The sequence below is a fragment of the Myotis brandtii genome, unplaced genomic scaffold (genome assembly GCF_000412655.1).
Source record: "Myotis brandtii unplaced genomic scaffold, ASM41265v1 scaffold120, whole genome shotgun sequence".
Classification (NCBI taxonomy): Eukaryota; Metazoa; Chordata; class Mammalia; order Chiroptera; family Vespertilionidae; genus Myotis; species Myotis brandtii.
Window position 1 is genome coordinate 6,533,701 of NW_005354174.1, and position 24,153 is coordinate 6,557,853.

The 24,153-nt window shown below is 38.4% G+C and overlaps 1 protein-coding gene across 3 annotated transcripts in view; it reads left to right on the forward strand.

The window, feature by feature from the left end:
• The window catches only part of CEP112 (centrosomal protein 112kDa), a 323,660-nt gene that overhangs the window by 25,388 nt on the left and 274,119 nt on the right, over positions 1-24,153 (forward strand). For all 3 annotated transcript variants that reach the window (XM_005858692.2, XM_005858691.2, XM_014532494.1), the window contains 3 exons: positions 1,026-1,103; positions 9,421-9,468; positions 9,732-9,809. In XM_005858692.2, coding sequence (XP_005858754.2) covers positions 1,026-1,103; positions 9,421-9,468; positions 9,732-9,809 — 204 coding nt within the window. The remainder of the gene's footprint in view (positions 1-1,025; positions 1,104-9,420; positions 9,469-9,731; positions 9,810-24,153) is intronic.

Here is a 24,153-nt window from a genome sequence, read left to right on the forward strand (position 1 = left end):
ACTCAAAATAAAGCAGGTACATTTTCTTAAGACATTCTTATTCATAAAAATAAAAAGGGGACCAATGATAGAAGCAATAGTAAATTTTAATATAATATATAACAAACAACTTTTTGTTTTCATCACTTCAGATGACTTAAATGACCATAGGTAAATAGGTTTATTTGTATTAATGAGGGTTTCTGAAAGCATGAAAATACTGTATCAACAAATTTAATTTCAAAATAAATTTTTTTGACTGTATTATAGAATATACACTGTTATTTTACACAGATGAACCTTTCTAAGTTTTTAGCGCTTTCGGATCATTGTTCATTTTTGGCACTGATCTTAGGCTGTCCTCAGTTAATTACAATTTCAATCTGGTTTGATAAATATGTAATTTAATAAATTACATGGGAGGTGAAAAAAAGCATGGAATTCTACTTTTTTGAAAAAGTAAAGAATCACCGTAATTGTGTTTTTGTGATGTGAATTCAAAGCCTATTTCTCTTTATATTCAGGGTATGAATGAGAATTAATTTAAGAACAAAGAGCTTCTTGGACATCAGCACAAACTTTCCTGTTAACTAATTTTAACGAGAGTAAATAATTCATCTTTTCAAGTGTCTCCCCATCCCCCTTTAAAGCTACTGTGGTATACCACAATTAAAACTTTCTGTAAAAGAACTTAAAGAGAAGAGTCTGGATTAATTTTTAAAATATTCTTTTGATGGTTTTTTTGAAATCTAGTTACTGTGTGAATATATTGTGAAGGCATCTCATAGCCCTAAGCAGATGTAATAAACAGTCATTACTTAGAACTGAAAACCAGCTCAATTGTAACATAACCCTTTCCTCTGAGGCAATACAGCACTACCAGAAAAGCTCACAACGTTCTCACTGCTCTGAACGGCACATTTTGTCCGTCTTCCTCCGCCCTTTTCCCTGCTCTCCCTCCCTTATTTACCTTCTTCCTTTTCTCTTTTATTTCTTCCCTCCTTCCCTCTTTCCTTCATCCCTTCTTTTTCTCTTTTGTATTTCAGGAAGTTCATTTGAAAAAATCTGCTGTTTCTTTGGATGACAGCGACATTGAAGCTCGCCTTAATAGTTGGAATCTTGGGGTAAAACAAGTATTTGTTTTATGTATGTATATTCATGTGGCAGAACCATAGTATTTGAAAAAACATCTGAACTAATTTAATTCTATTCAGTGACTAGTATTGGATGTTAGATGTCAAGTACTGTGTTAACACTGAGAAGGACTGTGAGCGCAGGAAAGAGAAGTAACATTCCAAACAAGCATCACATAGTCCGCCCCTGACCAGCTGCCTTTTTTGTTGGGGAAATGAGACATACACATAAATAGTAAAATAATAATTTAAGATAGTAAATGATAAAATACCAAAATGAGTTAGAGAGAAGAATATTGAGGTGGAGGGGAGGGAAGGGAGGTGTTGGAGAAGCAAGGGTATTTGGGTTGAAAAAAAAAAATGTCAGGGAGACTTCATTGGATGAGCCGCCATCATGAACAGCAGTTTTCAGATCCAAAGGCTGGGAGCATGAGTGTACTTGGATGGGTGGGGAGGACAGAGCATGAAGAACGAGTGCTGTGTGAGTGATCTGTCATGACTAGATCCTAGGGTGTATGTGGGGGTTGGGGAGCAGCGTTAGCAGCTGGACTACATGGGAGATCTGAATGCTAAATTGAGAAGTTTAGCATTTATGTTTAAGGCAATAGTAAGGCCAGGAGGTTTATTTTATTTTTAAAATATATTTTTATTGATTTCAGAGAGGAAGAGAGAGAGAGAAAGAGATAGAAACATCAATGATAAGAGAGAATCATCAATCGGCTGCCTCCTGCTGGGATTGAGCCCGCAGTCTGAGCCTGTGCCCTGACAGGGAATTGAACCCTGACCTCCTGGTTTATTGGTCAGTGCTCAACCACTGAGCCACACTGGCAGGAGGTTTATTTCTACCCCACCCCCTTACATTCCATTTTACATATATGCTGTTAAAATGCTTTGAGGAAATAAAAAGGAGCTTACAACAATTTTTTCCATGCTTGGTTACTATAAAAATAATTTGTAATTTGAACATTTGAAAAGTACAGAAAATGAGAGGAGTAAACTGTTTTAAAATCATAACACTGAGAGATGTAACATTTTGTTTTATGTATATATCCTTTATTCTGTGTGTTTATAAAATTAAAATTTAAACAAAATTGCGGTTATATTTAAATACTATTTTATTATGTGCTATTTTAAATTTGGTTTAAGTTTATAATAGTTCTGTAAACATGAATCTTAATGGTAGCACTAATTTTTCTTTTGGATGGATATTCCATAACTTATTTAAGCACTCAGTTATTTTTGGACATTCAGGTTGCTCCCTGTTTGTTGCTAATATAAGTAATACTGCACTAAAATTACTTACAAGAGTCATTTTATATGTATTCAGTTGCTTTCTTATGTCCAGAAGGGGTATACCAATTTATTTTCCAACCAGCAGTGTATGGGATTGTCTATTTCTCTCACTTCTTACTGACATTAGGGATTATTATTTTTAAAAAACCCAAACCCTTCTTTCTAATGATGGGCTTAATGTGCTTTAGGAAAATCAACTAGGTAGCATTATGAAGGTTATGGTGGATGTGAGTAGAAATGGAGAGAGGGAACCAATCATCTTGTAGGTGTTCGCAATGAACTCTACATTAGTGTGACTTCAGTGGAGATGGAAAGTGCAGGAAGGAAGCCCGTTTCACAGAAAATACAGGATGCTTAGTGACTGGTAGGCTGCACAGAAGGGCACCCAAAGGTTTCAGGAAATGGGAATGTTGGCTCTTCATCAGTTAGTTGATTGTCCAATGGGAGAATCCAGTTTAGGGGTTTAAAAGCTTGTTTTAGACTCATGGAGTTGGAAGAGATGGTACGATTAATTGGGGAGTTCAAAGTTTGGAGCTTCATGAGACTCAGGGTGGGAGTCTTCTGTCTTAGTCCCTCTGTTAGAGGGGCAGTTGTACCCGGAGGCTGAACAGACCTAGTCTTTAAAGCGAGGAGGCTGGGTGGGAGCACAAGTGAGGATGCTTGGCTCAGGCAGTGGCCATGATTGGAGGGCAGGGAAAGGGATAAGGATTTAAGCTACATGAATCTCAGTGATTTTGGAGTACATTAATGACAGAGAAGGGAGAAGCAGAATCGATCACGAGGGGAATAGTCAAAAGAAAAACATTTTCATGTTGGAGGATGTTGGAGAAGTGGTCTAAGTTACCATCATGGGAGGAGAGCACAGGAAATCCCTCTGAAAGACAAATTCTTTTTGCCAGAAGGCAAAATCAAAGTGAAAAACAAAATTCCGAGCCTTTTAAACTTGCCTTTGCCCTCAGCTATTTGAAACTTCTGATGTACATTTCTTAGCACATGGAAGACTTTTCACGATTACTTACTAGTAACTGTTCGGAGGATTAAAATTTTCAATGTATAATAAAATGAAAAGAAAGCATCTAAAATATTTTGAGGTAATGCCTTAAAACTAGGCCTGCCTGGGGTTTTGTTTCACATTTTTATTGTTCAAAGAATGCACTAACAGTATAAAATATGAAAGTCTTGTATTTTTATATATTTATAACATACATGCATTAATCAGGCTGAGCTATGTATCTCTTGATCACAGTAGAATAATTCAAGTGTCCAGTGTATTAAAGGCTTAGATTTTGCTTTGGTTTTAGTTTGTATGAGAATGTGCCACGGAATGTTTTTTCCTTTCTTCTTTTGAATGATCAGTTAATAGCTGGTTAATTTTTGTGCTCTATACAAAGGTAAGTTTTTTATATATCTAGTGTGACTGTCAATACCTTCATTTTGATGCATTAGAAGTTCTGGAATTTGAATTTTCTAGTTTATGTTAAAAATACCATTATTCTTTCTTTTTCCAGGAGTGTGTTAATATTTTTTTCTAGGAATACGTATTTCAAGTAGAGATTTATATACTAAGACTAGCAATTAAATTTTCCTCCTGTATTATTTTTTCTTACTCTTTAACCTTTTTAACCTTTAGTTTTTGGAAAGCTTTCTTGCTTTGTTAATATACTTTATTATATATGTTTCATGCGTAACTCTTTTTATATAAATCTTATTTCTGAGGATGGGGTGAAGGGCCATAGGGAGGACTTTCTTGGGCTTTTCATCCCAGTTCCCATCCTGGGTCCTGTGCTGACTGCAGAGCCTCACTCCCACCGGGAGCAAAGGAACAGTGAGGACTCTGAGTAGTCCCCCTAGGTCCCTGGAAGCACAGCTGAGAGACCAGGACCCAGGATGGGGGGTTTGTGCAGGGAGAGCTCTCAGGACAGGAAGTGAGGGGAAGGAGCAGGGTGAGGTCAGCAGAAGTGTCTTCTCCAGACCCCTCAGGGAGTTCTGGAAGATGGACAGCACCCCAGGGTCTATCATGAAGGGTGAACCGCCCCATTGTGGTCAAGGGAGCACCTGCACGGCATCAGCAACTGGAGGTGCTCCCTTACTCTCTCTGGGAGGAATGTGGGAGGCTGGCAATTCTACTCACTGTGTCTTTGTCACTGTGGCCCACTGAGAACTGTTCTAATTGGTCACCCAGGGCTGCTGTCACTCTAGTGAGATGAGCCATCCAGTGGAGGGGCTGCCCAAGGTGCCGACCCGCAGAATTGGGAGCTAAATCCAGTGGTTGTAGTTTGAAGCTACAAAGGTTTGAGTGATCTATTATGCGGCAAAAAGCCAATTGATACAGTAGATACTGCCAAATCGTTTTCTAGAACGCTTGTGCCACTTTGATCCTCATCAGCAGTGTGTGCCAGTTCCTGTTCAGTACTTGGTGTCATCAGTTAATTATTATTATTTTAAAAAATATATGTTTTTATTCATTTCAGAAAGGAAGGGAGAGGGAGAGAGAGAGAGAAACATCAATGATGAGAGAGAATCATTGATTGGCTGCCTCCTGTATGCCCCACACTACGGATTGAGCCAGCAACCTAGGGAATGTGCCCTGACCGGTAATCAAACCATGACCTCCTCGTTCATAGATCGATGATCAACCACTGAGCCATGCCAGTTGGGTGTCAGTTAATTATTTTTAATTAAAAATATGTAGCTACTAGAGGCCCAGTGCATGAAATCCATGCACAGGTACGGTCCCTAGGCCTGGCCGTTGATCAGGGCCAATCGGGGCCTTCCTTCCAGCTGCCAGCAGGGGCCTCCCTTTCCCAGCTGCCGGCTCCCGGCCAGGGCCTTCCTTTGTTCCATGACACCCCCTGTTGGTCAGCGCACGTCATAGTGAGTGATAGAACTCCCAGTCGAACTCCCGCAGGGACACTTTGCATATTAGCCTTTTATAAATATAGACTATAGGCCTGGTGCATGAAAATTCATGCACTGGATGGGGGGTCCCTCAGCCCAGCCTGCTCACAGTCCGGGAGCCCTCAGGGGTGGGAGGCGACCCGGCCATCAGGGGAAGGTGATGCCCCCATCACACCTCTGCTGCTGCCACTGCTGGCAGTGCAAGCCTCGGCCTGCCCTGGTTACCTGAGCCTCAGGCGGCCCAGGGTGGCTGGGCAGCCGACATCCGAGGCTTGCCTGCGCCTTGGGCGTCAGCTGGGCAGCCGACATCTGAAGCTTGCCTGTGCCTCGGGCCAGCCCTGGGCAGCTGGGGGGCTGAGGGTGGGTCCAGCCACAACATGTGCCTGCCACCCCCTTGGCTGCCACCCTCACCGGGGCTGAAAGGACTGGAGGACTCTGGCGGGGCTGAGGGACTGGGTGCCACCATCTTGTGGGTATGGGCGCCACCATCTTTGTGATGGTGTGATGGTCAATTTGCATATTCCATCTTTATTAGATAAGATTCTCAAGAGTGATTACTGACATTGCATTGTGTGTTTTTTAACATGCATTTTCTGATGACTTACAAAGTTAGATGCTTTTTAATATGTTTATTGACAGTTTGGATAGTCTCTCAGACTGAAGTGTCTATTTAAGGCTATGCCAATTTTCCTATTGAGTTGTCAGCCTTTTTCTTATCAATATGTATGAACTTTGTATCTATCCTGGATTAGAGTCCTTTTGGAATATAGTGTTATAAATATTTTCTTTCACTTTGTTGCTTTCCTTCATTCTCTTTCTGGTGTCTTTGATGAATAGAAATTTTAAATTTTAATGCAGTTCATTTTCTCATCTTATCATTTTATATTTAGTGCTATTTTGGGTTCTATTTAAGATCTTTGACTATCTTAATTTAAGGTCCTGAAGATATTCTCCTATGTTTTCTTCTAGTAGCACTATTATTTTATTTTTTCTATTTAGATCTACATACCATCTGGAGATGGTATTGTATATATTGTAAGATATAGAGTTAAGATTTGTTTTTGTCACTTGGAGAGTTCCATTTATTGAGAAGACTATTCTTTTCCAGCTGCACTGCAGTATTATTTGTCTCATAAATCAGGTGACAGGACATGTCTGTTTCTATTCTGTTCTTTGGCTTATTTAGCTTTTCCTTGTGTCAATGGACTGTGTCTTGATATTTGTATTTTATTTGTGCTCATTAAATGTTTGTTGAAATGTGAGTAAACCAATGAATGAGCCTCAATTTGTAGTATTATTTCTGTGAAAAATGTTTTTCAATTCCCAGAATATTGACTTAAAAAACATTATTTTGGAGCATAATTGATTTAACATTGAGGAATGAGCTTATTTTATGCAAGAGTTTTGGCAGCTTTTCTGACTGATGCTATGACTTAAAAACATTTATTTTAGGGGGTGTTGTATCTATTCTGTTAATGTCCTTTCCTCTAAGACAGCCAAAATACCATATAAAATGTCTTTCTATATTTCTGGAACCATACACCATCTCTATTTGATTAACATTAGTCTATAAGGGGGTATTTGGTGAGTTTGACCAAATTGTGAATAATTTGAAGAAACAAACTGACAGAACCCTTTGTAACCAAATAAATGAATCTGCTAAAGAACTAAACAAAATAAAACGTCAAAGCCAGCTTTCATTAGAGAGCATTCAGATGTCTGTTTTTATGTTTAGTTTAACTTATTCTATATTTTATTATTGTGATTCTATTTGCTTCTTAAACAAGAAATGTTCGGTCACGTGGTTTACGCATGCTATGGAACTTAATTATTTTTAGCTTTGCTTTCTGTATAATATTTTGTTAGACTTTAGTGTTTCACATAAGTCCTTTTTATCTCCCATTTTGGACATTCTTTATTGTGGTGTTCTTTCTTGAGGTATTATGAGAGAACAAGAAGTTTTCTAAAAGAGCATGAAGAAGTAAATGTTAAGACTGTTTACAGATTGCTTCAAGTCCCTGTTGCTGTGGATTACAAAGTGGGAACATTTAACTTCAAAGCACATCTGGCTGCTGTTATAAAAGTAGAGTGCTCTTTTTCCCAAATAGACTCAAGAACATGCTTTGCTATGAATAATTCTCATTACATATTAAAAGTGGTCATGAGACAAACTCAGTGTATTGTGAATGAATAACAACAACAGACGATTTGTCCTTGTTCACAGTGTTTGTTGTTGCTTTTAAATACTAGAATAAATTTTCTCTTTTTATTTTTTTCTATTTTCTTGGTCCATTGGAAAAATGAAATTTATGATAACAGAGTGAGTCCTTAACTTCCGTGTTTAATGGCTTTTAAAGATGAAGAGCATGAACTAGGAGTTACTGCAGAGTTGAAAGGCCACATTGTAGTCAGCTAAACCAGTATTTTGTATCCTGCTTGTAAATGTAGAGTGGAGTAAAAATAAGTCACAAATGGTTTTCTTGGCTTTTGGTTTTAAATTTTAAGCTTAATTAGAGCTTGAGCATCTTTGAGAATTCCCTGCTTTCCTCTTCCTTTATTTTTCCCCTTAATTTAATTCTCCTTCATGAATTAGAGGTTTATGTATTTTCAGATTTACGTGTCTTTGAAGAACTTACTTTCTATGCGGGTTTTCTCTATTCTGAAAATAGAGAATAGTTAGTTACTTTTCATATGTACACCTTCAAACAATAAATATTTATCGAGTGCACTTTGCTGCCTGCTGAACCTTTGCTGCCTCTATTTTTAAAACAGCCAAGTATATATAGTACAGTGTTATTTGCTAAAGAATATGCCTCTTTCTCTGGTATGATATTTAAGTGGATTTTATTGTCTTAATGAATGTTCCCCAAAGTAAATATACTCATTCATACACCCACTGGAAGTGCTCCATATCTGGAACACTCTAATTGTCAAATTTTTAATGTATGCCAGTCTAGTGGTGGTAAAATACCATCACATTGTGGTATTACTTTACATTTTTTAAAATAAACAGATTGAGCATATTTTCATGTTTGTTAGTCATTCAAATTTCTTCATCAGTGAAACGTGTCTCAAGTTTTTCCCATTTTTTTCCTAATGGGTTGTTCTTTTTAAAATTTTAAAGACCTTCTTTATACATTTGAGAGACAAAGCATTCATGCAAACATCTTCTCCTAATTTATGGCTTCTCATTTCACTTTATTTATGATATATTTTTTGGAGATAAGTTCTTATTTAAAATGGTCAAATTTATTAAATTTTTTGCTTATGCTTTTTTTTGGTTTCTTTTTTAAGAAATCTTCTCTATTACAAGGCCATAAAGTCATTCTTCTAGATCGTCTCCTGAAAGTTCTGCTTTTAATTATAAGTATTTAATCCATTGGAAATTTATTATATATGGTGTGAGGAAGGGATCTGATCTTATTTTCTTCCACTTGTTGAACACATCCTAATTTTCTCAATAATTTGCAATGCTATATCTTTCATGAATAATATGCTCATATGTATTTGAGTTTCTGGTACTTCCTAGTTCCATTGACTTATCTTCATTGTTGTAGTTTTCTTTTTTCTTTTTTTTTTTTTTTTTTTTTTTTTGCTCATATGTATTTGAGTTTCTGGTACTTCCTAGTTCCATTGACTTATCTTCATTCTTTTTTGTATTTTTTTTTCTTTTTTTTTTTTTTTGTTGTAGTTTTCTTATGTCACACCACCTTGATCTTTTTCTTCAGGTTTGTCTTTCTTCTTGTCCCTTTATTTATTTATGCACATTTTATAATAAGCTTCTTAAGTTTTCAAAAAACCCTACTTAGATATTGGTTTGGGTAAACTTGGTCACTACATCAAGTTAATGAGAATTGGCATTTTTACAATATTGAGACTATTCAAAAACATAGGCTGCAAGAGGATCATGAAAGTACAATTGTGTCTGCAGAGGTTATGTTTTATATTTCATTTGTTAGTGGGGCACTAAAAATGGATTATGCAATAGCTATTCTAAAAAACAAGCTAAATAATTAAGACATATAGAAAACATTTTCATAAAGCAGCTTAATTCTATATTTTATCAAATAATAATTAAAGCTCAAAAATTGATAAGTCCTTATTTTTAAAATTTCAGATAGAAAATCCTCGGTACCTGAGACAGAAGCCTATCCCAGTTTCTCTGGTAGGTGAGAATTTCCTTGGACTTTTCCTATGGACAGATATTTTTAAATAAAACAATCAAGTCATTTACAGAAAATAGTCTAGGTCCACATTATAAAGCATAATTGTCTTATGAATCCTATCACTTGGAATTGGATAAATGATTTTTTTTCTCCAGTGTTGGCATCATTTTGGCATGAACTTTAGGCAATTTAGAAGTTTAGTTGGGGGTTTAGGATAAACCATGCCTGAAAAAGTATTGAATAACTCATACTCATTCAACAGATGACTCCAAAATTCAGCCTGAGAAAATCCAGCAGTTTCCATGAGGATCATTTACTCTCTCGAATGCATGAGAAAGAGGTAGGACTGAGATATTTTTTATATGCCTAATTATTGACACTATTTTTATATTTTGTATAATATGAGGTTTCAGGTTTAGTTAGAATAATGATGCATGGTAGGAAGAGGTTGTCTTTGGTACACATATGAAGTAATGATGTAGGGTAGGCAGGGTTTGTCTTTCTACTTTTTTAAAAAAATATTTTTTATTGATTTCAGAGAGGAAGGGAGAGAGATATAGAAACATCAATGATGAGAGAGAATCATTCATCAACTGGCTGCCTCCTGCATGCCCTCCACTGGGGACTGAGCCTGCAACCTGGGCATGTGCCATGACTGGGAATCGAACAGTGACGATTCCCAGTTATAGGTTCATAGGTAGACACTCAACCACTGAGCCACTCCAGCTAGACATGGATGCTTTTAAGAATTTCTCAAATTTATTTTCAATTTGGTTATTTTCAATTTATAAAGTTTTCTTACCACTCTATTTATAAACTATCACAAAGGCATTGACTTTTTTCTTAGATATTTAAAACAATATCATGAACATAAAAGCTTATTTTTTTTTGTTGGTGGTGGAGGAAGAGGGCTCTTTAAAAAAAAGTCTACTTGGTATAATTATTACTGCTGACCGCAATAATATTCTTTTCTTTTTTAAAAAAACATATATTTTATTGATTTTTTACAGAGAAGAAGGGAGAGGGATAGAGAATTAGAAACATCCATGAGAGAGAAACATCGATCAGCTGCCTCCTGCACACCCCCTACTGGGTATGTGCCCGCAACCAAGGTACATGCCCTTGACTGGAATCGAACCTGGGACCCTTCAGTCCCCAGGCCGACGCTCTAGCCACTGAGCCAAACTGGTCAGGGCAATAATATTCTTTTCTTATTGAATTTATATGGGGTGACATTGGCTAATCAAATTATATAGGTTTCAACTCAGTAATATTCTGTCTGTTGTTTTGTAGCTCCAATTTAAGGCATGCAGCATGTTTTTTTTCTGTAATGCAATCCTAGTGTTCAAAAAAATACGCTGAAATAAAAAAATTATATTTTAAAAATCTTTTTTGAGGGTAATACTTCTTATATTCAGATGCACCTCCTTTGAGCTCTTGATATGAATTTTTTCCTTTTCAATAACTGTCAATTATTTTTGCAAGTCATTCCAAGTCATTTCCAACCATTTTCCTTTTATTTTGTACTATTTTTTTTTACTGTTGAGGCTGTTTACCATAGAATAAATAAAATAATTGAAAGGAAGTGGTGGCTTTTTGAAATTTTTTTGGTCTTTCATGAAATAATACCTCTATGATGACATTTTGGGTCAGGGGTAAGCATACCAATGCTACCCACATATGTGTTGAAAGAAAAAATATTTACAGTTACCATGTGTTGCATCAGAGATTCTTTTTTAAATGTGTGTGGTTTTATTTTTTCCACACCCTTATGTTTTTGTTTTTCTTTTTGGCATACTATAAAAATATTTTGACATCATTGAGAAGTTTGCATGTAAACATCAACTTACTCTATATCTTAAAATACAGTCTGTGTACATTTTGGCTAAAATAACCCTTGTGCAATTACATAGTCATTTCTGACTTATTTGAAAAAATGTTTACTTCATCCTAAAATATTTGAAAGTATATGTTGAGTGGCCCCTATGTGTGAACTATCTTAGTTTCTACTTTCTTTTAAAGTAGTATTTATGAGTTTAAAATAGCTTATGTGGATTTTTATTGAAGAAATTTTGGAAATTATAGACATATGTAAAGAAGGGAATAAAATCACGTATAAAATTAACACCTGGAAATAAAAACAGTGGTAAAATGTTATTGTATTATCTTTTAGATTTTCATTGTGTCCTTAAAACATATTTTTTCTTAGAAATTTGATATATATATATATACATATATATAGAAATTTGATATATATATATAGTGTTGTATATTCCAAGTATTTCTCATGCTATTAAATATTGTTCCCAAGCATCTATTTTTAATGTCTATATTATATTTCATACTAGAGGCCTGGTGCATGAATTTCATGCACTGGTGGGGTCCCTCGGCCTGGCACGCGCCCTCTTGCAATCCAGGACCCCTTAGGGAATGTCGGATAGCCGGTTTTGGCCCGATCCCTGCAGGTCAGATCCAGACAGGAGGAATCCCAATCCCCGCAGGTCAGATCCAGACAGGAGGGAGCCTGATCCCCTCAGGCCCGATCCAGACAGGAGGAATCCCGATCCCCGCAGGCCTGATCCAGACAGCAGGGAGCCTGATCCCCGAAGGCTTGTTCCAGACAGGAGGGAGCCCGATCCTGTGCGTTGAGCATCCCCTGGTGATCAGTGTGTGTCATAGCGACCGGTCGACTGGTCATTTGGTCACTTAGGCTTTTTTATATATATAGATTATGGATATATGCCTACTTATGTGAACTTATTCCTATTGTTAGGTATTGAGATTGTTTATAATTTTCAATAACATAAATACCTCTGGGAAGAATATCCTTATATCTCTGTCTTTATATGCATCTCCAAATATTTCTTTGGGGTAATGAATAATACCTTACAGAATTTATCTGGATCATGAAGCAGTTAGTAAAGGATTTAATTCTGTTGAAATTTTAGAGTCCTAAAATAGTTAACCTTTAGAAATCAAACTTTATAAAATATAACTTCCACTTAAAATTTATAATTGTGTGGAAAATACATAGATGTTAAATGAGTAATATTTGCAGTATTATTTTATTAGAGTTAAAGAATTATAGTAGTTTTGTTTTGGTGGCTAAAAATACACCTATTTTAAGATGTTCTTTACATTTTCAGTTTATTTGCGGCATTGTGAGAAAACATATGCTCAGTGATAGCCATCCTTTATTTTAACTCTAGTCTACACTCACACACATACTTGGACTTGTTTGCCTTTGTAATTGGTGACACATTTCCTGTGATAGCCACATCACAGGATTGTGTGACACTGAGTGTCATCAAGCAGTAGGTTGGTTGTTTTTTTTTTAGTATCCTTAAAAAGATTTCTGACGTAGATTAAGATGTTTGGAAAACTGTTGTCACTGAAAGTGAAAGAAGAGACAACACAATGAGGGAGATAAATTTTCAGAGCAACCATCAGTTTTTAGAGAGCAGATGGTAGAAATTGCTCTTTTGTGAAATAAAATAGAACATTTCCCTGGAACCTCACGACCCATATTGAATGTTCCCACCTATTGCCTTAGAAGGGATGTTGCTTCTTTCTTGCATGTGATGCCAATTAGGCATTTTCCCCCTTTATTTTAATGCAGAATTTAAATAAATCCAAGATAATTAAATCCATAGTCATTGACATAATAAATGAAAGAACTGATATTTTAAAACAGTTGTGAATGTAGCATTCATATATACAAAATCTCACAACATATAATAAATAATTATACCAAGGAATACCATTGTAAACAGGCAAGGATTAGATCATGGCCAATATCCCAAAAGTTTGCTGTCTGGCCCTCCCCATCATCACTCTCTTCAATCTTCCCTAGAAGTGACTACAATTCTGATTTTTCTGATGATAATTTCCCTCCTTTGTTTTTAAAGTTGATTTTACCACCAATTCCTGCATCCTTAAAAATGAAAATATTTTTATTGTAGTAGATTTTGAACTTCATATAACTAGAACTAAATTTTATATATTCTTTTGTGTCCTGCTTCCCTTTATAAGTTCATATTTATATAAGGGAACATTTAAGGAATAACTAATTCCAATATTACAGATATTTTTTGAGATCATAGAGAAGGGAATGCTTCTTGACTCATTTTATGGAGGAGACCCTGACAGCAAAACCAAAAGGACATTACAAGAAATAAATCCCAGTAAAAATAAAAATTTAATAACCAAGTTTATTATCAATACATTGAGAAAAGACATTTAATAAATGATGCTGGTATAACTTTTCATTTACCTGGAGAACATAAAACTGGGTCTTCATCCTCTAAAAACAAAAACAAACATGAATTTTGGATGTACTAAAAACTTACCTACAAATTCCCAATCAAAACGTTTCAAAACAACTCAAAAATCTTGCCAAAAAAAAAAATAAATCTAGGAATTGGAAGACCTTTCTAACCCTCAATCTTTCCAAATCCAGAAACTATAAAGAAAATTATAGAAATATTTAACCAAGTGAAATAAAAGGTTCTGTATGGTAAAAATATGTTATAAACAAGATCATTAGAAAAGTCATAGATTTGGGGAAAATATTTGGAACAGACTATGAATGTGTACAGCATACCAGGAGGTCTTACTGATTGAGAGACAAAACATGGATCAAATTGTGAAAGGCCATTTCACAGAAAAACATATTCATATGGCCCCAAAACATCTTAAAGGAGCTAAGACAGGGTAGTGTTCAGGGAAATGCAAATTAGAGTAGTAATGGATATCTACTCTTCTGGTAGAAATGTGAATCTACCTTTAATAGAGGGCGAAATCTATGAAGGTATATCCACCATTGACTCATCTGCATGTCTTCTGAGAATCCATCCTGTAGAAATCAAAGCCTAGTTGTAGGATGCATGTAGACAATATTTTTGTGTGGCTTTATTTGTAGTGGAAAAGCACTGGAAATAAAGTGAATATTCATTAAGGGGAATGGTTGAATAAATTTTATTTTCTCCTCATTAAGAAATAATTGACAGCAATGAAAAAGAATGAATAAAACTATAGCAGGTATTTTTTTGAGAGAGTTCCATGAGGTAGTGCATGTTCAGAGAGAGAGCAAGATGCAGAAAATATTTTTTTGCATGCAAAACATTCATAATATAAAAAATATGTATTGCTAAGGGTGTAGTGATTTGAAGAAGAGAATTTATTTAGCTCTCACATAACAACCCAGAGTGTGTAGGGAGTGCTGTGCTCAGTGATGTCATGCGGACCCGGACTAGTGGGGAAGTTCCACCATCCTCAGCATACAGCGTCAGTCTCTGGTCTGAGGTGTAGGTTGCTCTCCAATACCTTGTCTTTAAGTGCCACCCTTCAGGAAGGAAGAGCACAGAGAGAAAGCCACTTTGTTTTTTAAAATGTCCAGAATCATTTCTACCCTATCATTCTCCTTGACCATACCTTGTCACACAGTCATGATACAACCATCTGCCCTGCTCATATTTGGTGGTGGCAATTGGGCCCCAAAGAAAGAAGAGGGCAGTAGATATCTGGGGACACTAGCGGTGTGCCGCAAAACCCCCTGCTGGTGTATGCATTCCTGTTCACATTTGTGTATGATTCTGGGAGCATGGCAGAAGACATGAAAATATGCTAGGTTGGCCGTGGCCAGTTTGGCTAAGTAGATAGAGCGTCAGCCTGCGGGCTGAAGGATCTCAGGTTTGATTCCAGTGAGGGGCACATATCTCAGTTGCAGGCTCGATTCCTGGCCCTGGTCAGGGCACATGCAGGAGGCAGCCAATTGATGTGTCTCTCTTACATCGATGTTTCTCTCTCTCTGTCTCTCCCCCTTCCTTCCACTCTATCTAAAAATAAATGGGAAAAAATATCCTTGGGTGAGGATTAACAACAACAAAAAACCACCACACATGCACACACACACAAAGAAAATATGCTAGGTTGTTGTTATGGAATACACCATGCAGGTGTTGATGGGAGAAGTGAGAAGAGGGGAGAGATTTAAATAAAAAAGGGAATGAACACTGGCAAGTGCAGAGAAGTTAACAAAATAAAAACTCTATATCTAATTATGTTTGTTTCATGTAAATTATGTTTGTATATGATATTTGACAAAATTTAAAAATTAGAAAAAAATAACAAACCAGCATGCACCATGTATATTAACTATCACTCTTACCCTTAATGTGACGAGTTTTAGGAGAGAAGCAAATACTGCTTACATCTGTAAGCCCCAGGGATACGATAACAAGAGAGATAGATGCCTTTTTTTGTGTGCTGTGTTTATAAATCAGCAAGGTGAATAACAATCGGCAGTACGAAATATTACAGATGAACATTTTGAGAATAGGATATACTGAAGATAGAATCTTAATTACTAACATATGATAATTTCCTGTGACTAGTAACTAACAGAATTCTCCAAAAAGATGATTGTAACAGTTAGGTATCCAAGTGAGTAAAGTGAGGATGATTTTACGAAGCGTTTCTTCGGCAGTTTGCTGGGGTGATTGTTGGGATATATGAAGAAAGTATGACTAAGCAAAGACATCATTTGGTTGTGTTGCTGATAATGCTTTGGAAACTGCTGGGCAGTACAGATGGCTGACATCAGTAATGATTTCGACCTTTCTATTGCTACGTGGTTACAGTAAATAAAGGAAAACAAAAAAATTTTAGTAAAATTACAATGGCTACATTTTATACCTTATCAGAAAACTTACAGTTAGTAGTTATTCTCTAATCCTGCTTTTTTGGGTACATTTTGTCCCTTTTGACAAGATTGAGGTAGTTGGTCAATATTCAATCTTTGTAATAACATGAAAGGAAGTTCCTTGGTATTTAAAATGTACAGATGATGTCCATCTAAATAACTTTAGTACATTTTCCCTTACCAAGTTATTAATGGTGATTACGCCATTATATTTTGTTTTCTGCTAAATTCAGTATCAAATGTTAAATACAATTTACACATGCAAAACTGTTAATAGTAAAAAGTAGCATTTTGAATAAGAAATCCATTTTTCTGTAGGAGTGAATGTCGAATACCCGAGTGAATAGATTGTTGTGTTCCTTAAAAACTCCAAAACCCTTTATTTAAAGTTTGTGCATATTCGGTTGAGTCAGTGACATTGGTCATAGTCCTAAAATTTAACTAGTTATCCTGTTAGTTGGATATTTTTAAACCCAAGGAAATGCTTTTATAATAAGTAAGTGAGCACATTCACCAGCTTGATTCATTCAGTAGGAATGTCCATCCTCAGAGCTACTCTTTGAAGTGCAAACTTCAGAGAAGATGAGGCCCAGGGGACTTGGTAAATAACATTTCTTAAAGTCTTTCTAAGCAGAAATTTCAGAAATTCTAATTCTCTCAGAAATAGCTTGTGGGAATGCCCTCTAGAAAGTGAAGCTATCCAGTTTCAGTCCTTTGCTTTAGCAGTAGGCTAGTCATTGCAAGGCTTGCCATACACGCCTTTTATTCCTGTGGTGTTATCTCAGTTCTAGGAAGGAAGGAAAGAAAGCACAGTGCTAATCTACTGTAGGGTGATATTTTTAATATATTTTTATTGATTTCAGAGAGGAAGGGAGGGGGAGAGAGAGATAGAAACATCAATGATGAGAATCGTTTATCGGCTGCACCCTCCACACTGGGGATTGAGCCCACAGCCCAGGCATGTCCCCTGACTGGGAATCGAACTGTGATCTCCTGGTTCAATCACAGAACCATACCAGCTGAGCTGCAGGGCGATATTGACTAAGAAGTGTTATGAGGTGTATTGAGGAAGGAAGAGTTGCTTTTGTCTGGGAGTGTGAGAGAGATTTCATGGAAGAAGTGACATTTGAGCCAGGGGTTGAGTCCCATGGGAGATGTTAGCAGGCAGAGGAGACATGGAAGCGGAAACCCAAGTGCACGTTTTGCTGAAGCCCATAGACCACTTGGCTGGCGTATAGGGAGGGGAAAGGAAAGGAAGAGAGTGTGGCCAAGTCAGAAATGATGTTGCTGCCAACCCCAGGCCCAGGGAGCTACTGAAGCTTGACCAGGAGACAGTACCACAGCTGTGCTGTAGAAAAGTAGCTGGGCAATAGTGTCTCAAGTGGATTAGGGGGGAGAGGATTGGAGTGAGGAGTCGCTACTGAGGAGGCTGTTTAATAGCTGGGGTGAGGGTGAATGAGAAACTACTGGAGTAGTGACAGTGGGGCTGAGATGAGGCACTGAGCTGGGATGGAATGGGGGACTCATTGGATGCTGAGGATAAGGGAAAATGAGGAGTCACAGGTAAGGGTCTTCGTGGTACATAGTAGATGGTTGTTGAATTCGATGTAGGAGAGGCTCATACTACTGGAGCTGTGTGGGAGGCGGCTGGAACCGAAGATGTGAGGCCTACAAATGGAGACTTATGATTCATTTCCACGGGACATTAGGGTCAACTCCAGATGAAAGCACCAGAGGCTAATGTTTACACAGGGTGAAGATGGTACTAAACCTGGGAGATGCCGCCTTAGGGGCTGGGAGAAGGGCAGGACAATGCAGAGGAGGTAGAGAAACCTCCCCCAGGGTGAGTGGAGGACCAGACAAGCCAAGTCACAGAGCCAAGGGAAGGAAAGAGATGGTCGGAGGGCAAACTTCTACAGACAAGAGGATGACGTGTGCCTGATTCGGTGATCAAAGGACCTTTGGCTGAAAAATGAAAATGATGTCATGTGACCTTTGAGATTGCAGTTTAATAAAGGACAAAGAAAGTGAAGGGACAGGAAGAAATGGAAGTAGAAAGTATGGAATACTTGCTGAAATGCTTTTTATTAAAAATAAGAAGGGAGACTGGCCAGCATGGCTCAGTGGTTGAGCATCAACCTATGAACCAGGAGGTCTTGGTTTGATTCCTGGTCAGGGCACATGCCTGAATTGCGGGCTCGATCCCCAGTAGGGGGTGTGCAGGAAGCAGCCAATCAATGATTCTCTCTCATCATTGATATTTCTATCTCTCTCCCCCTCTCCCTTCCTCTCAGAAATCAATAAAAATTATATTTTAAAAAATAAGAAGGGAAAAAATGATACTTTATGTTGAAAGCTGAAATATTTAAACAGCAAATTCTGACCATAACTCTTAATTGGGAAAATGAAAAATCTATCAAATAAATATTACTGATGTAAAATGTGGCTTTAAACAATGCAAAGTCCTCATGGGTCGAAAAAAGATAGGAACCCTTAATTAATTAAAAAAAATTAAAAGAGGTCTTTAGGGAATAAAAGTGGAACCCCAGTATGTGTGGTTTAGAATAATGTAATGATGGGCCGTCTGCCTGTCCCTTCTCCCCTCCCAGTGGTGCCAGGTTTTCCATCCCAGACAAGCATTGCTTATTAAAACCCTGAGGTGACTTATTAGAGAGCATCTTCCTTTCTTAGTTTGAGCTCCATTTCCATACTGAGCTGGTTGAATAGGTGAGCTGTCGTATTAAAAAGCTACTCAGCAAAATTTAGCTTTCATTTATTAGCTGGACTCAGACTCCTGAGTATGCATCCAGGCTCTCTACCTTCCTGGCCATGTGACCTTGAGCAGGTGCCTCTTTGTACTTCAGTTTTCTTATCTGTAAAATGGAGAGAGTAAAAAGACCCACTTCTGTAGTTTGTGAGGATTATTGCATGAAATAATGTATGTGAATTGCTGGAAACAGAGCTTTGTATGTGGTACATAATCAGTCAGGTATTTGTTGTTTTCCTGTGTGTTGTTTTTTTCTTCCTTGCTGCTGCTGCTGCTACTGATCCTGCTACTGCTTCACCAGTAACTGCTGCTGTGCTGTTACTACTGCACAAGTACTACCACCACTAGTACTTACTATACTACTACTAACTCCTGCTGACTACTGCTTACTACTTGTTGCTATTAATACCATCACTGCTCCTCTCCTAATGCTCCTAGTAGTATTATTGCTACTACTACTGCTGCACTGCCACCATGACTTTCTTGTGTTGTTTAGAGAAGCTGGTTCATGATATAGTTTGTCCCTGTTGTAATAGCGTCTCTAGTTGCTTCAGAATGTTTGCCTTTAAGTGGCTAGTACCATTTTCTCTATCTTTCCATGTATACCTCTGTCTCACTCTGTGTTAAGGTTCTATTGCTGCGTGGGTCACGCAATTTCCTCTTACCTTTCCAAACTTACTTGTTTTTTACCCATATTCCTGCTAACTAATTTCATAGGTAATTTAATTCGTGGTGCTAATGGCTGGTAATGGCTTCATATGTAAACTAATTTTTACATTGATCCCAGAGACGTTATCATTTTAAAGTTCAAGAATATAAATATGTAATTTATTGCTTATGATGTTTTCAGCCATTTCATGTGACTGTCTGTATTAAATGTACTGTTTCTATCCCCAAATAGTATAGGTTTTGTACTTATCTGTTCTCTTTCATAGAAAAGTTATCTTAAATAGGTTGTGGTGAATGTATATTGATTTTTAAGCGTTCTGTATTCATTATTGGTCACCATCTGGATGCCCAGGTATTCACAGGTTGTTAGGGAGGCATCTCCACTCTGGCTGGCTGGGCCTTTGGTGTCTCCCAGTGCTGTTTCTTCTGTGGCATCTGTTGTATTTTCTATCTTGTAGCAGCTTTGCTTTGTTATTCATCCAACTAGAGGCCCTATGCATGAAATTTGTGCAAGAGTAGGCCTTCCTTCTCCTGGCTGCTGGCACTGGCTTTCCTCTGGCACCCGGGACCCGGGCTGGCTTCCCTCCAGTCACTGACAGGCACCTGGGACCTGGGCGGGTGCCCAGGACCCGGGCTTCCCTTGCAGCCCCAGCTTCGTCCAGAAGGACATCTGGTCTAATTATCATATTACACTTGTATTATTATAGACAAGAGGCCTGATGCACGAAATTTGTGCAAGGGGCTGGCTCTCATAGCCTTGGTGGCTTGCCTTGGCCCTTGCAGCCCTGACTTCGTCTGGAAGGTCGTTCGGCTGTTTGGTCTAATTAGCATATTACACTTTTATTATTGTAGATGATGCGCCCGGTATCCCACCAAATGCACACACATTCCAACCTATGTTAAGGACTGGCAGGCATCCTGCTGGGCAGTTCCCACTTCCCTAGTCCCTTTATATAAGACTAGAGGCCCGGTGCACAAAAATTTGTGCACTCGGGGGGCGGGGGGAGGGGGGGTCCCCCAGCCCGGCCTGTACCCTCTCGCAGTCTGGGACCCCTCGGGAGATAACGACCTGCTGGCTTAGGCCTGCGCCCGGGTGGCAGAGGGCAGGCCCAATCCCTAGGTGCAGCCCCTGGTCAGGCTCAGAGCAGGGCCGATTGGGGAGTTGGGGCGCCGCCCCGTCATGCACAGAGCAGGGCGGATAAGGAGGTTGTGATGCCACCCTCAGTCACGCTCAGGGTAGGGCCAATTGGGGGGTTGGGGCACCGCCCCCTGTCACACACAGAGCAGGGCGGATCAGGGGGTTGGGGCGCTCCCCCCTATCAGGCACAGAGCAGGGCTGATCAGGGGGTTGGGGTGCCTTCCCCTGTCACGAACAGAGTAGGGAGGTTGTGGCCCCGCCCCCTGTCACTCACAGAGCCACAGGGCGATCAGGGGGTTTGGGTGCTGCCCCCTGTCACACTGATCCCGGTGCTGGGAGCCTTGCTGCTCCGCTGATCCCGGTGCTGGGAGGCATATTACCCTTTTACTATATAGAATAGAGGCCTGGTGCATGGGTGGGGGCCGGCTGGTTTGCCCTGAAGGGGGTCCTGGCTCAGGGGGGGGGTCCCCACTGGGGTGCCTGGCCAGTCTGGGTGAGGGGCTGAGGGCTGTTTTCCGGCTGGCGAGTGACTAAAGCTTCCAACCGCTCCTTGTTTTCTTTTCTTTTTTTTTTATTCTGGGCCAGCTTTAGCTCTGAGGCCTCGCTGCTGAAAACATGGATACAATGTTTTGGTCCGGCTGGGTTTCAGTCCGGCTGTTTTCTGGGGTTTTGTTTACCTTCTTATTTGCAACATAGTATATAGTTGCTTAGACTTGCAGCTGAGAGGCTGGCAAGTGAGGCAGCGAACGTTGGAGTCTGCAGCAAGCAAGCCTCGTGCTCGCTTCAGTGCCTGGCTGCCGGCCGCCATCTTGGCTGACAGTTAATTTGCATATACTCACTGATTAGCCAATGAAAAGGGTAGCGGTCGTACACCAATTACCATGTTTCTCTTTTATTAGTGTAGATTCCAGCTTCTTCAGCTGCCTTGAACTCTGACCTTGCCTTCTTGTTCAGGAGGGCAGCGGGCCTCTATTGCACTCAGTGGTTCCCATGCAGAGAGGCAGATGATATTGGGTTCAGCTTGTGAGGATGACAGTATTGCATCCGCCTGTTTTCTAACACCTGAGAGTGGTCACCTCAGTTATTTTAGCCCTTTTCATGTTTGTTAACAGGGAGGTGAGTTCACTACTAGTTACTCCATTATAGCCTGTAGTGGATCTTTATGATTCTTAAGCTGAAATTCATAGTGTCTGTTCTGAGCCCTGTTAAAGAAAACTTAAATGTTGTCTGGGGTCAGTTACTTGGAGCTTAAACAAATTAGAAGTGTTATAGTTAGCCTTTTAATTTCAGCCTTTCGTGTTAAACTAAATTAAGCAAGGCTGTTTATGGTCTTTTACATAATCAGACAGGGTGGGGCAAAAGTAGGTTTAGAGTTTTTCGTATGGAAAATAATACAATAATTAATAAACAATATGCAAGAAGAACCTCTTTTTTGCATATTCACAAGTATAAGCCTACTTTTGCCCCCACCCTTATATGTATGTGTATATAGACACACATGTGTCCGTATATATTTATATCTATTTCTTATATCTTGTGTTATCTTAAATGCTGTACTATGATTGTTTCAATATTCTAATCCTGATGATTTATCATGAATCATACTTTAGAAACAAGGCAGAAACATAGAGCTACTCTGTAGTGACAAGGGTTTGGGTTTGTTCCTCAAAGTAGCTAACTTGCTATCTTCATTCATATTCTTTCTCTGAATGATTATAATGATTACTTAAGTACTAGAGGCCCAATGCACGAAATTTGTGCAAGGGGCTTGGCCCTCGCATGCCCAGAAGGTCGTTCGGCTGTCCAGTCTAATTAGCATTTTATGCTTTTATTATTATAGATTTGCCAAATGTTTATTCCTAATCTGGCAACCCAAGATTGAGGTGGGAGGTGGTGGGTGGGTTATAGCAGCAGTTACATGTTGTTTAGGGCTGACCCTCCGAGTCTGAGGTTACATTTTTAAGGTATTATGGAAAGATATGGTAATAAATTCTCCTATATCTTCCCAGTTTTGTTTGATTTCTTTTTAATAGTCCCCAGAAAACTTCTATTAAGAATCTTTACATGGACTTAGGCCACCCAGACCCCTTTCTGCTAAAATGTGGAAGAAGCATCCTGTGATTTAGAATTTTTTCCTTTTGCAGCATAAATGGATGACTGTTTCCCACTCTACCACTCATAACATTTAAAAATCATGAATTGTTTATATTAATTTTTATTTGTAAAACTTTAAAATTTCACTTTAGTATATTGATGTGATCATGCATGTTTACTGTAAGATCAAATTCATTGTATATTTGAAACAGTAATTTAAAAATATAAAGTGTATTTTAAAAATTTTTCAAGAAAATATTTTGCTAGCATATTCCTAATATTTTAAAAGAAAACTTTTGTGAAGGTTTTGCGCCAAACATGGTACTCAGTATAGTTACCTAAATGTTTCACATTTCATAAGGATAGCTATCCTTAATTAGCAGAATAGGAAGTAAAATTTCAACAGAGTGACTTGCCCAAGATCACAGCAATTAATACATAACTAGATGCCCAGTGCATGGAATTTGTGCACTGGTGGAGAGTGTGGCCTGCAGGGATGACCCGATGTGGGAGCGCTGCTCACCCCGGTCAGCTGAATGGCGGCTCTGACTGTGGGAGCGCACTGACCACCAGGGGGCAGCTCCTGCAGTGAGCGTCTTCCCCCTGTTGGTCAGTGCACATCATAGCGACTGGTTGACTGGTTGTTCTGATCGTTTCGCCATTTGGTTGCTGGGCTTTTATTACATAGGATGGGATTAGAACTAGAGTTATAAATGAGGTCTGTCAGACTTTAATGTGCATATTCTTTTAAAAAGTAGGAATCAGGTGGTCCAATATTTTTATAGTTGAGAAAACCAATTTTATGTTGTTCTTAAAACCAGTTACTACTATTCTTTCAATTCAAAGATACACGTATTATTTTCAACAAGTATTGGTTATAGTTTCGCTGGCTTTGCTGCAAACATTGTGCATTAGGTATTGGTTTGAGCAGTTTGGGAGTTAATGAGTGCTTGAAAGGAGATGAAGTCACTGTCTGGAGGGCATTGGGGTCTATGACTTCAGGAGAGAGAAGTGCATTTATCAGTAATATGCCATATTTATGGACGTTCAGTCTCAAACTATCACATTGGTGAAAAGTATTTTTAAAGGAGCACATAAATATAAGAAAAGCAAAAAGTAAAACAGTTAATAGAGACTTCCTCAGATAGGAAATAATAAACGTGAAAATACTAGCAAAATAACACTTTAAAATGACATTTTTGGGGACCGGATAATTGATAAATCCATATTTAGTAGTGTCAGCTTACCCATCAGGTACAATTTATTTGAAAGATTTTTAATTAGCTTGGAAGTAATAAAAACATTGATATATA